General features: G+C 44.3%; 1 protein-coding gene across 8 annotated transcripts in view; it reads left to right on the forward strand.

The window, feature by feature from the left end:
- The window catches only part of NEDD4L (NEDD4 like E3 ubiquitin protein ligase), a 335178-nt gene that overhangs the window by 176884 nt on the left and 144321 nt on the right, over positions 1–13973 (forward strand). For 7 of the 8 annotated variants that reach the window (XM_053205754.1, XM_027069058.2, XM_027069060.2 and 4 more), the window contains 3 exons: positions 8231–8312; positions 10986–11024; positions 13720–13773. In XM_053205754.1, the coding sequence (XP_053061729.1) occupies positions 8231–8312; positions 10986–11024; positions 13720–13773 (175 nt within the window). Of the gene's footprint in view, positions 1–8230; positions 8313–9218; positions 9600–10985; positions 11025–13719; positions 13774–13973 lie in introns of those variants that run through there. The other variant, XM_053205757.1, reaches the window with a different exon arrangement.

Raw genomic sequence — 13973 nt, forward strand, 5'->3', positions numbered from 1 at the left:
GCTCTTGGTGCTGGATACCTGCTGCCATGTTGCTTTCCAGAAACCTTGTAAGAATTTCTTTCCAGTAGTAGAACATTAAGATGTCTGCCTCTTCAGAAAGTGCTCTCAAGAATTTCTTTCCAGTAGTAGAACATTAAGATGTCTGCCTCTTCAGAAAGTGCTCCCTTTTTTACATCTTTGGCAATTTGTTAGAGTAAAATCTTCAGTTTCAATAATATTGCTAAATTCCTGTGTTCTACTCTCTCACACTTTCTAGGTAATATTTTTCCTTATTTTGTGCTGTTTCTTGATTGTAGATGTCAGTAATTTATGCAACACTGGCTGTAATAGTAGGAGGGGAAAAGAATGAGGAAAATCTTCAGCAAATAGGTTTTCCAATGAGACTTTCTCTGGGTCAGCCAAGTCTCTGTCAGGTGCCTCAGGTAGTCCAAACAAATATGGTGAATGGCACGATGTAATGTGCTACTCGAGACCTCTGTTCTCGGCTGTTAGGGAAAATAGACACAACCCTTGCACAGGCTGTCCCAGTCGCATATGTAGCATAACCTCAATGAACTTAACCTCTTTGTTACAGGACAGAATTCTTGCTTCCTTTAGGTTATAGTTCGGTGTTCTCCTAGGAGGGAAAAATGGTTGAAAAATGAAGACCTTTCTCATTACTCCTCTGATATCCAAGTATCTGAGAAGGACACTTTTATAGCTGGGGGAAGAGGCCATGCCATTCCAACCTGGCTGCAGCCCGAACGTAATCCATCTTGAATGTTCTGCCCAGTGGAGGCAACCCTGCCCTCCTGCCCCTTCTCCTCCTCACTGCCCTGCCTCCTCTAAAACGTATGGATCTCCACAAAGACTGTTTAGTCTGACAAAAATAAGTAAATAATCTGTGCGAAAGGATTAGCCTTTACACATTCTTGTTTGTTATGGAACATGTGAGTCTGCCAGATGGAGAGGGCCAAGCATCGCTCCATTAATGTCGCCTCAGACTAACTGTCCTCGCTCGTGGTCGCTCTAAAGGTTGAGCAGTAGGCAAACCCAGGTGGTCTTATTTTCATCTCTCCCTGAGAAACGGGCTTGTCCTCGCTAGGATAAGTGTTCTGTTTTGTTTTTGCCTAATGGTGACGAAGGTGGAATGAGACCCGTCTCTGAATTCCTGTCCCTTAAAGAATAGTGGAAGAGAGACCCAAGGAGAGGGGAAACAGAATTTTCAGCACTGGGCTCCATGCTGGGGGCGAATGGGACAACAATTTCAATGCTCTGTGCTCAGCAGTTTTGCAAGATCAGGATGGGCTTTTTCGACCAAGGTGTTTTAGTGACTTCTCGTGGGAGAGCAGGTGCTCGTGAATTTTTTGGTCGAGCACCTCGGCTTTTGTTAGACTCCTAAAGATTTCATTCCAGTTCACAGGATCTACCTTCTAGCCTTTGATTTCATGCAGTTTCTGGTATCTGATTCGTGCAAGACACAGTGATAACACCTTTCAGTTTTTTCCTTGAAAATCATCTGTGCACATGTGAGGGGTCTTATTGGTGAGTGAGCAGCCGGACTCTCCCGGCTCATTTTCTCTTCTGAAATTTACATACTGTGAAAAATACGGAAGAACCTGAGAGCCTTCAGATGCATTTTGTGGTTTGCCCAATTCAGACATGAACCTCGGGAGGCCATTTCTAACTTTCAGACTCCTCACGTAAATAACATTAAATCCTTAGGATTCTGAGGACAGACCCTAGTGTTTGATATGCCCTTGCAGACCTAAGTACAAATGCACCATCATGGGCAGGAAGCAAAAGATTCAGGGCCTCTTGTGTGATGGCCTAAAATTTCAAGAGCTGTGTAAAAGACCTTGGTTATAAAGCCAAGGTCATAGGTGGTGCCTTGGAATTCATGGGCTTCTCTCCAAAGGGTAGAGCTGCCTTGTCAGCGGGTGCATACCCCTCCTCGGTGGGTGATGTTGCTGGCCCAGTAAGGGATTAAAGCCCCAGTACTGGTCTGTAGCCTGAGACTACGCACGGTCACCCAGGCCCGTAAGTTAGAGGTTGGCAACCCTCCTCAACTGACCTCCTCACCGCTTTCAGTGACCATCCAGGCTTTTGGAGCACGCCTCCCGGCTGCTCCAAGTCCTTTGTTTTTGGTCCTTGCTGCTTGCTGTGTTTAGACCTTTGTCAGTCCTTGGTGCAGAAGCCTTCCAACTGGTGTGCCCGCTGCTGCTTTATCTCCTTGTCATGAGTCTGATCGAGAATCTTCCCTTTTAGCAACTCAGTGCTAATAGTGACGTCATGGCAGAGGCAGCTAACGTGTGTGGAGTGCTTCCTACATGGCAGGTGTTATTGCCGTTTTAATCTTACTGACAGCCTCCTTGTAATAAAAGCAAGTACTGCTATTATCCCCATTACGTAAATGGTGAAACTGAGGCACAAAGAGGCTATATAAGCTTTCAGCAGTCCTAGAGCTACAAGTAAGGGGAGCCAGGATTGACCCCTAGTGGCAGTGGACAGCTCTTTAGTTGCATACAAGGCTCCTGTGGTTTGAGCCAGGGCACACTCTCCAGCTGCCTTTTCTCTCCAAGCCCTGGAGGCTGCCGCTATGCCAGAGCCCCCCCCCCCCCCCCCCCCCCGCCGACTCCAGCCTGCCACTGGACCTTTGGTTATGCTCTTCCCCTTCTTGGCCTCAGATGCCCCTCTGGGAGGGGCGACAACATTGACCAATGCACGGAAATCATGCGGGACATCTGATAAATGCAGAATCCCTAGTCTCAACCCCAGAAATTCTGATCTGGGCGGCTTGGAGTGAGGACAGGCACCCGACGACAGGTAACCCTGGTGAGCACAAGGTCAGGAACCACTGCTGTGGAGTGTTGTATTCCTGGGTACCTGGCACACCCTGTCTGAGTCATTGCTTTACTTCTCTGTGTCCGGTTCAGATGGGGGCAGGGACAGTGTCTTTCATATTCATTGCTTGTCTCCTTGCCTGGGAATAGAGTAGTCACTCAGTAAAAGAGGATGTTTAAATCCTATCAGTTTGTCATCTCCTTTTAAAGGCTGAAAAGAAAGAATGTGGTGCCTAAACTACTTTACTGTGCAGAGAAGGCCAAAGGTTTGTGAAATAGAATGTCTCTCCTAGTCCACAAGGATTGAGCTTCTCAGAGAGTAATGTTCATGCTGGCCCTGAGTTGTCCTAAACATCAGCCACCAGGATAGTAACTAGTTGCCAGGAGTGACTTCTGAGCTTTGCCGTAACTGTAATGAGCAGTTTGATTGTCCCCACCCAGATGCCCGTGGGGCTACCCCGCAGTAGAATAATGAGGAGGCATGGAACCCGGTGTGCCCGGGTTGGCCAGCCCCCAGTTTGCACTAGGAGGTAGTCAGTGGCCCATCAAATCAGCAATCACAACAGAAGTGGGGGGTCAGAAGGAGCAACAGAGAACCTCAGAAGTCTCACAAGAGAGGAAAGCACGGATTCAGGATTAGAATGGCTGTCGTTGGTAAGGCACTTACACTGTGTGCCTGGTGCTGAGTGTGCTAATACTAATATAGCCCTCTGAACTGTTCCCATTTCATGCGTGAACAGTCTGAAGTTAAGAGTGGTCAAGTGACTGTCTGAAGGTCACTCAGTTGATGCAGCTGAGATTTGAGACTCCAGTGGAAATGGTCAAGGGCATCAGATGGAGAAGAAGCACCACCAGAGGAGGGAGGGATGGTCCTCCTTCCATGTCCTACCTATTCTGTCCTACGTGTGTGTGTGTGTGTGTGTGTGTGTGTGTGTGTGTTTTAAGTTTGTTTATTTTGAGAGAGCATCAGTAGGGCATGGGCAGAGGGGGAGAGAGAATCCCATGCAGGCTCTGTGCTGTCAGCACGGAGCCCTAACATGGGGCTCGAACTCACGAACCTCAAGATCATGACCTGACCTGAAATCAATAGTCAGATGGATGCTCAACCGACTGAACCACCCAGGCACCCCTGTTTTGTTCTTCTCAAAGTCCTATGTATTGATGGTTACCTCCAACAACAAAATCATCTACCAGCATATAAGTAGTCACATGAAAACAAGAACTCTCTACCCCTAAACCTATACCCCATATCTACGCCCCTTAATGGTAGCTTCTGATGAGCTGTTTGGGTGTCTTTCCTAAACGTCCTGATGGAGAAGTCAGTTTTAACTAAGCCTTGACCTCCAGACTCAATTAGCCTTTTGTCGCAAAGGTAGGGAATATATGGAGGTAGAACTTCAGAGGGCAGAGAGTCTTCCAGAACTGCTGTCCTTACTGGAGGGCTTATGTGGAGTCAGGTGTGAAAAAGACTCTGGAAATGGAATTCTTCCTGTCTCCACTCCTGCAGAACGTCACGTTCAGAAATGAAGGCCGTCCAGGGACAGCAGACGTCACCACCAGCTTCTTCTCAAACGCTCAGGTGTTGTTCTAACCCCGGATGGCCTTCATTCCCTTGCCCTGGACTCACATGCACAAACAGACACCTACACATGCCTCTTGTGTTGTGCTTGTTGCTTAGGTAATATGTTTTTGATACCCAGCAGGTAGATTGGCTAGAAGCTGGTAACATGTTCCGGAAGATTCAGCCCGGTGTTGATCGAGAGTGATTTCTTGAACTCAAAACTGTGGGCTTCACCCTTTATGCTCTGAGAAAACCTCTTAGTAGAGATTCAGGCTTTATTCCCTATTCCTCCTGTATCTAGCTGTGTTTACTTAGGATGGGATGGGTTGTAGTTATACCGAGTGACGAGAAGTGAGTTTGAATTGTTCTGAGATTCAGAATATTCTAACTAAAAGAGATCGTGCAGTCCAGTAGTTTAAAACTTTTTTTAAAAAATTACAGGACCCTGTCCAAAAAAATTCTAACTTGGAAGCCCAATAGAGAAAACAGATTACAGCAGAACTGGTAGCCTGTAGTTATCCTGAGAGGGTTATGCAAAAACTAAGGCTCTGTAGATAGAGTCTGCAGTTTGCAAACCCCTGATGGAGTCTAACCCCTTTATTTTGGAGGTAACGAAAACTGAGGCTCAGCGCATTAAAGTGACTTGTCTAAGGTACCCAGCTGGTTATTTGGGGGTGTTGAGAAGCAGATAAGATCTCCAGGTGTGGCCTTCCCCAAAGTAGACACTCGGGCCCGGGTGTCTTGATCTTCCACCAGGCACGACAACAGCAAAGATAAAAATTAGGTCGTCGTAGCAGTCACAGTACAAAATGTTTTCCAACTTGGCAGACTTTGGGGAACCCCTGCCCCTAGACGTGCCTCCTGGCCGGCTCTGTTGCTGGTCAGCAGCGGCGGATTGCCGCAGGGCTGCGTAGCATGCACCCGGAGAGGCGCATTCTGGAGCAGACGACTTGCCTCCCTTCCCACTCTCCCCTGCTTACTCTGTAACCTCGGGCAAGCTTGATTTCTCCGTCTCCTTTTCTTACCTGGAAAACGTGACAACGTAATAAGCTTGCACCGGGGATCCGATGAGATACCGCGCACGTCTCGCGTGCGACAGCACAGACGGGGTGCTTGATGGTGACGTGCTTGGCTTGTGGGACTGGCGGCTGTAATGGTGGCACTGGTGCCGTTCGTGCTCCCATTTGAGGTGGTATCGATTACTGTTCAGGCTGCTCTGGCGCGTCTTCCTGCTCATGTGCTGACGCTCGATGGCCCGTCCCATATCGCAGCTCTGTGCTCTGGTACCGTTCACCGTGCTGAAATGGGAAAGCGCCGTCGTCCTCACTCAGCTGAGGGCCACGCGTAAATGCCCGTTAATGACCTTCGTTGTTTTAATCATTTTTTGTTGTTCACTCCTGTCTGCTCCTAGCAGAGTCTTCGGAAGGTAGTTGGTGCTCATTAAATGTCTGTTGCTATGAAGGGTATGCTGTACCATCAGAAAGGGAGGAAGAACCTGGAGCCAGTGTGGGTGACTGTGCTTAGCCTTGAACTTGGCTCTTCCTGTGCCCTGTGCTCCCTCCCCTTAAACATCTCCTGTTACCAATTCCCACACTTGTGACTCTCTCTTCGTGCAGCACTCTCTTCCGGGGAGCTTCCTGGTTGCTCTTTCATCCCGACGCCCTAGTACCTACCTCAACCTGGATGAGCACTCGGGACATGGATAGACGGGTCTTCTTGTCACAGCTGGGAGACCTTGTCCCGCTCAGAGAACACACTCTCAATTCCCAACTGCGCCCGTCACTTACTGTGAACTATTTGGGGGGATTCAAACCAGAGCAGATAAATGATTAGTAGAAGAGTGTGCATGTCGTTCAAGTGAATGCTCAAGTCCTTATTGCAATTAGGTAACAGGCAGCAGTCGTGGTAGCCAAGGGCCATGAAAACAAGAGATGGGAGTCAGCAGTGTTGATGGTGTTCTCTATGGTCTGGGATTGTGTGTGTGCGTGTGCACACATTCATCTTCATGGCAGACTCAGAGCCTGTTTTTGAGATAACAGAGATATCAGACCTTGAGCTTTTTTTAGCAATAGCTTGGTGGCTGGAAATAGAAAATCAGCTTCTATAGCTAAAAAAATAGTCTTTTCTAATACTACCCGGAACAGCGGTTTTCAGCGTGTGGTTCCTAGATGAAGAGCATCAGCATCTCCTGGACTTTATTAGAAATAGAAATTCTAGGGTCCCACTTCAGACTAACCAGATCTTTGGAGGGGTCTTTGGAAGGGGGGCCCAGCGATCCATGTTTCTGCTACCCTCCCCTCCAGCAGTTCTGGTAAGCTAAGGCCTGAGAGCCTCGACCTTAGAAATTGCTTCCCGATTCATCACCAGACCACGGTCCTAATTAGGAAGGTGCTCTTGGGGAATTGAGGCCTAGATTGGGTTCTAGCTCTTGAGCCATCTTTATTCTGAGGCTGACGGTGCCCAGATAAGGAGAACTACGTACATTGGGTTTGATGTTCTTTAATCAAATAAATCTATAGTTGATGGATAAGAGGCAAAGGATGACTAATACCATCTTCTAAACTAGAATGTTAACAATACTTACTGATAACAATATAACCAAGCAGATTCTGTTGCTGGTTTTTTTGTTTTTGTTTTTGTTTTTTTGCAAGAGATTTGTTGTAGCTTCCATTAAGATGCGTTTTATGGGTAATAAATACTAGATCTACCAACAGTCACTGACTTTTGATTTCTGTTTTGGATATGGAGTCCTGTTATTACCAAACTTAATTATATGACACCTCTCTCTTTCTTTAAAGGATTTCATGGCATATTTATTGAGGTATTGAATAAAAAGCAATCTAAAGTATTTTATGATGCTCTAGGTAATCTTTGGAAAGATCCTAGAAGTTGCAAGGTAAGGGTTAATAGTCATGGCATAGCCACTAAAGGATTATTTTCAAATTGGATAGAAATCATGTTGCATGTCATTAGAAGCGTGGAAATTTGGGGGCTGAATGCATGAGAGCCATATCTATGATTTTCAAGACCTCCAGTGTGAAACAGAAGAACCTGGGTTTTGAACGCTTAAAGAGTGGTAGATAGCTTGACTAGATTTGAGCTATCCCAGTGTTAGTAAGACTTTCAGAACATGTGACTGGACTTAATTAGAGTCTTAGGAGAAAGTCTACCGTAAATAGTCCTTTTAATATACTTTTTGCTTAAAGTGTTCAGTTAATCTAGGCTTTACTGAAATCTCCAACATTGGGCAAATCTCTTTTGATTTCCTGGACTCTTCTTTCAGTTTTGAGTTTTTGTTTGAATCTGGAAAATGATAGGTGTTGGTTTAGATGATCAATGCCTGTTGTACCTTCATTAAAGGAACAATCATTTTTACCTATATAGTGGAAATCAGAATATAAACCAGATGCAAACTAACTTTTTTTGCTAGGTTTTGCTAGTCTGAGAAAATTTCATATGCCATTTTAATACTCTCTCTTGTAATCTTTTCAGAATCTGTTTAGGAAAAGAAATATGGCAGATTCGTTCTTTTGAATTAATGGGAAAGATCAAAAGTTAGTGTATGTTTCATGTGTTTTCGTGGTGATTTTGCTTTTAAATAAGCATCATTGACTCTTGTTAGTAGAAACTTTTCTTGTGTATTTCCTTAGTTGGCATGTTGAAAATGTGACTGTGTAATTTCCTTAGTGGGCATGTTAAAAATGTGACTGTCTAGATTGTACAATTTACATAAGCTGGGCCATTAACTGATATTTGCATTTTCATTTAGGTTTTGTCTACTTTCTTTTTGTACTTTTTTTTTAAATGAAAGGTATTATCCTCTAAATCCTGAAATATTTTCTTACAGTGATCCGTATGTGAAACTTTCATTGTACGTAGCGGATGAGAACAGAGAACTCGCTTTGGTACAGACAAAAACAATTAAAAAGGTAGGTGCCCATCCTTAATTAAATCTCATGTAAGTCATAATTTAATACAATTGCATTAAGTACTTTGGCTGTGTAGAAGTTGATATTTTAAGTTTGGCAATATTTTAATTTTAAGCATCTCCCAGTTATAATCTATAAATTTAACATCGACCACCAAGCTTTTCAGTATTATCTCAAGATATCCATTCTGGCTTTTAGTTAAATGACTTTAAAAACAATATTCTTAAAAATAAGTATTATTACAGGTAGCAATCTTTTCTCCTGCAAAGCATACAGCAAAGCAAAAGTTCGTTCTGGTTGGCTTGTTGTTTTTCATGAAGACATTTAAAGTAATTTAAAACACATTTAATGGAATGGAGTGGAGTGGCTTGTGAAATCGGTAGGCACAAAAGTAATCGTTTTACTTGAAACAAATATTACCGAAGGAAGTAAAATATTTGCTTAGTTCCATGAAACCATTAACAGACTATACATTTATGTGTATCTATTTTCTAAATCTTACACGGTTTCATTACAGATGTTTCCATAATTATATTTTAATTTATTTATACGTTTCCGTGTGTGCGTGTGTGTGTGCGTGCGCGTGCGTGTGTGTGTGTGTGTGTGTAAATATAAGCTTTTACTCCGTATTCGGGAGCATTTATTGAAAGTGTAGGTTTTTTTAAAAAATCAAAAGTACTGTTTTCATCTTCGCTTCAGTATTTATCCATTACTAGTATTTCCCCTATCACCTCTGTGGGGTGGATCGTCTGCTACTTTGGGTGACAAGCATTTCCTGGAGAACACGGTGGCTTTAACAAAACGCTAACTCTCCTGCTATTGTGCAGACACCGGAGCTCCTTGACGGGGTCCTTCTGTATGTAGAAGGCACCGCTTACCCTTGAGCGTTCTCCACCTGGCATTGTGACCGGCATTAAAAATCTGTTTTGCAAACAGGAGCCGGGGTTTCGCTTAGCCGGGAGGACCCCCGCGAAGCGCGGAGGCCATTGTTCCCCGGAGTTAGGCGCTGTCCCTGCGGCAGCCGGCAGCGCGGGGAGCCGGGGCGCCCGCCTGGCGGGGCCTCGCGGCGCGGGCCAGCGGCGCGGGCCAGCCGGGGAGCTGGGCGCCCGCACGCGGAGGGAGCGGGGAACCACGGCCCCCGAGCGAGCGGCGCCGCGCCCGGGGGTACCGAGATGGCTTTTCGTGCTCGGGGCGGGCCGCCGCCTCCCTCCTCGCCCCGGTAGCGGTAGCGGGTGGAGCGCCGCAGCCGGGGCCGCCGCGCCTCGCTCGCTCGCTCGCAGCCTCCGGGTTAGTATTTCTGTGCTGCGCGCGTTCGCTCGGTTTTCCGAACTGCCTCGTGGCCGGCCGCCTGGTCCTTCGTGCGCTCCTCCCTCACCTGTCTTTTTGCCTGTCGCTCCGTGCATTTGGGGGCCGCCGGGGTCGGGGACCGCAGCAGCCCTCGGCAGGCCCGGTCCTGCCCTGCCTCTGCCGCCGCCTGCCTGGCACCTCTCCCGGCTCCTCTGCTCTCTGCCACTCCTTACCATCCCCGGCTCCATTCATAGCGAAGAAGTACGAAGCCCCGTCGTTTCGGGTCCGGATCGGATTCCCTCCTGAGTTGTGGGTGGGCGAAGTGCTGAGTTTAAAAAAAAAAGAAAGAAAAAGAAAAAAAAGCCAGTTCGGTGTTGTGTGAATTCTGTGTTTGTTGTTTTTTATGGTGCGTTTCGTTTGTGTTCGGTCTCCGTTCCTTCGTGTACTAGTGCCTGAAAGGATATAGATGGATAAAGGCAAATCTCATTCAGACTAGAAACGCACGCAGCCTTCGGTGAGGTGGTGATTTTTCAGTCTCAGGTTTTAGATACGGTTTTTGAGAGATGTACTTAAGAGTGTTATGCGTGCCCAAATGCATGAACGTGATGTATGTATTCTTTCACAGTGTCTGTTTCATCGTCATTTCAAGGGATGCTTGCGGTCCCCGTTTTGTCCATACTGAGGACAAAAGTATCCTCTCCATGTCCTTGTGAGATAAATGTTTAGATAGATGGGTATGGAAATGGATAGATGGACAGACAGAGGAATGGGTACAGAAGGATTGAAGGATAGAGGGGTGAAGATTTTTTAAAAACTGGTTACTTGGGGGGGGGGGGGATGGGAAAATTCACTTTGGTTCCTAACTGGCGGGGTTTTTTCACGTACTGTAATCTGATCATCAGTACTGTTCTTTATGAGATATTCCTCAGATTTCAGTATTTACATAAATAGTGAATACTTTCACCTTCCTGCCACCTGCTCCCTTGCTCTCCAGAACAGATTTGTGGTAGGTTGAGGGAAGTGAACAAAGTTCATTAACTTCTTGATGAAACAATGATAGCAATGTGAATTTCTTGAAGGATATGTTTATGTTTTCATGATGATGGCTCTCTGTAGGCCCCTGACATTATTCTGATGCATAGCATGCAGTTTGTGGTTTATCTATGAATCATCTTTTGTATAAATACATCCCTTCCCATCTAGTTTGGTTTATAGGATAGTCTCAAGTAACTGACTGTTTCTTTTTATTGCCATTTTGAAGATCTCTTAGCTGTTATTTTTAATCACAAAAAAAATGTTCAAGCAAATTATAAGGACTGCCTTGTACTAATAACTGTTCATGTTTCAAAGACTGTAAAAGATATTACAAGATGATTTCTCTTCCAGACGCTGAACCCAAAGTGGAATGAAGAATTTTATTTTAGAGTAAGTTTTTCATTTTTCTTGTAATAATAACTGTTCCTGATAATTAGATTGATAGCTTATCACTACAGATTCAAATTGAGTGGAAGCTGGTAGATTTTTATGTGAAATTCTTTTCGAGACCCGCCTTGGTAGCCACCGCACGTGGCCTAATTTTCAAAGACTGACTTGGAGTAGCAAAATCTAGACTTGTTTCATTTGGAGATATTTTAGAGAAGTAAAAAGAAAGTTATTTAAGTACCATATTTTAGCTTTTCTACTCAAAGGTTTCTTTCACAATAAGGTAAAATATAATTAAAGCAATGGCTTATTTCTATGAGACATGGATTATGAGTGATTATTTTTTAAATTTTTTTTAACGTTTATTCATTTTTGAGAGATAGAGACAGGCAGAGCGTGAGTGGGGGAGGGGCAGAGAGAGAGCGAGACACAGAATCCGAAACAGGCTCCAGGCTCTGAGCTGTCAGCACAGGGCCTGATGCGGGGCTTGAACTCACAAACTGCGAGATCATGACCTGAGCCAAAGTCGGATGCTAACCAACTGAGCCACCCAGGCACCCCGGATTAGGAATGATTTTAGAAATAAAATAAAGCAATAGAGGCAACATGATTAAAAGGAATCCTAAACTTTACCAGTCCTGTCCCAGTTAGGAAGGGAGAGTTTTATAATTCAAATATGTGGTGTGCATGGATGAGTGTAGGATAAGACTGCTTTTGGACTTCTAAATATCAAAGTATTTGGTAAAATTTCCTCAACCTTGTGTATATAACACCTAGAAGAGTTATATGTAGAAGTAACTTAATTCTGTGAATGAACAGATTACTATTCAAGGAATTTTTGTGGTGGTTCCTATATTTTTTCTACTAAAAATTTTGGAAATACTAAACTGCTCAGCTATTGAAAGAAAGGTTGTTTTTTTTTTTTAATCTCTTCAAAATAAATATATTTTGTCTGTGTAGCTGTTATATTAAAAACTTATTTAACTCCAGAAATGCTCCAGATGAGATCTGCGGATTGGTGTAGATTCCCAAAGAACAATATTACCATTAGACCCATTACAATTGGTCCTGATTTTTTCCTTTCAATCACAATAGTATTTTATGTGCGCAAACTTAGGTCTCTGTATACGACATCTGTTTTCTATTATGTTCAGAGCTGAAATATGGCATCGATATTTTAATACTCGGTGGATCCTATGTGTAGCCTCTACCAGATGCTTTTTAAATTACTTCGTGAAGGACTGAAAAGCTAATGGGGCCAGATAGATGTTATTGGCCCTTAGTTAAGTCTCAGATACAGCTTTCCACTTGTAAAACTCCAAATTACTTAGACTCCTTTTAGTTTAACACCTGGGTCACATTTATGTAAATTTTAGTCCATCCAAGATTGTGTCAACTTATCTTGGCTATAGATGTTTGTAAATTCTATTTTTCTTGGCTTTATAAACAAGGAAGGAGGGCTTTGTTTTATTCAGTCCGCAGATCTCTGCCGAGCACCTACTGTGTGCCACTCCTGCAACAGCCTGTGGGCCTGTGGATGCATGACCTTCACAGAGCTTCTAGACAGATCCTAAACCCCCTATCCATCTGCTTGCCCCATCACTGAGCTGAGGCCAGGCCACGGGGCCAGAAGCCCGTAATGCAGTCCGTGCTGCGCTGTCCTCTCAAACTGTATTTCGTTCCACTTCCCACGTGAAGCAGCCCAGACTTCATCACAGTGGACCTGAATCCCACCTCTGGCTCTGCCACCCACAACTTTTGTGACCCTAGAACTCCACCTGAGGACGCATTCTCTGTGGGTTCCTTACCTCTCCCGTAGGAGAGAGAAGTCCTCACTTGATCGGGTAGTTTGCAGGATTTACGTGCGATCATGTAAATAAGCATGCTCACCGCCATGTCTCACATGGGATTGGTCGTTAATAAATGGCTATCGAGCCAGAATGATGATTCCTGCCATTTTGGTGAGGTTTTGGTAAAGAGAAGCAAAAACATACTGAAAGCCTAGGAGCTCAGACGTTGACCCCATGGTTGCTGGAAGTGAGGACGTCTTTTATTTCTGTGTTCTAATTTCAAAGCATGGGCTCTGGAGTCCAGCAGGTCGGACCTGGTTGGGGTCCTTAGTTGCTGTGCATACCAGCTCTGGGCTCTTGGGCAAGTTACTTTTGCTCCTTATTTGCAAAATTGGGGGAACAGCTCTCCATCATGGGTTGCTGTCAGGATTAAATGAGATCATGTGTTTTTAATATTTAATAAGCAGACAGTGCCTTACAAAATGAGCATGCGGTGGTAAATAGCTCGTTTTGCTATTTTCTTCATTTTTGTCGTGGCTATTATCGTTATCGTTATAGGCTTAAGAGATTTCCTCAGGCCTAGACCTTTGTGAAGATGTCACCTTGGTCTCCATGTCTTTGTAGAGGAGATTTAGAAGCTCCCTCAAACTATTTGAAATTTCCTTTGCAGCTGAAAGCTTTTTCTGCTAATACACCTACAGAATAGCATAGAATAGACATAGAATAATACAGAAATCAATAATAGAAAACGTGACTTACTAGATACGGGATTGACAAAAGGGTAAGCTAATTATTTAGATTACACAAGTGACCTGGGTGCCTAATAAAGCATTTTATTCTTTGTCTTATTTTAACCTTTGAACCATTCCTGCCCGTTTTTGAAAATAATATTTGTGTCCCCTTTATAGGTAAACCCATCTAATCACAGACTCCTGTTTGAAGTATTTGATGAAAACAGATTGGTAAGTGGGTCCTAGCTCTTGATTTTTGCTTCATTTTTTAAAAACTGAATTTTAAAGCAGCATTTTCAAATTCTATCATCTGTGTTGTATTTCTAGTAGTACATATGCACCCCCACCGCCAAGACCGTCTTTGTCCTGTTACTGTTTTATGATTCCGACAAATACTTTTGTATGGCTAGGACAGGAAATTTATTTGTATA

Source organism: Acinonyx jubatus, chromosome D3 (genome assembly GCF_027475565.1).
Source record: "Acinonyx jubatus isolate Ajub_Pintada_27869175 chromosome D3, VMU_Ajub_asm_v1.0, whole genome shotgun sequence".
NCBI classification, from domain to species: domain Eukaryota; kingdom Metazoa; phylum Chordata; class Mammalia; order Carnivora; family Felidae; genus Acinonyx; species Acinonyx jubatus.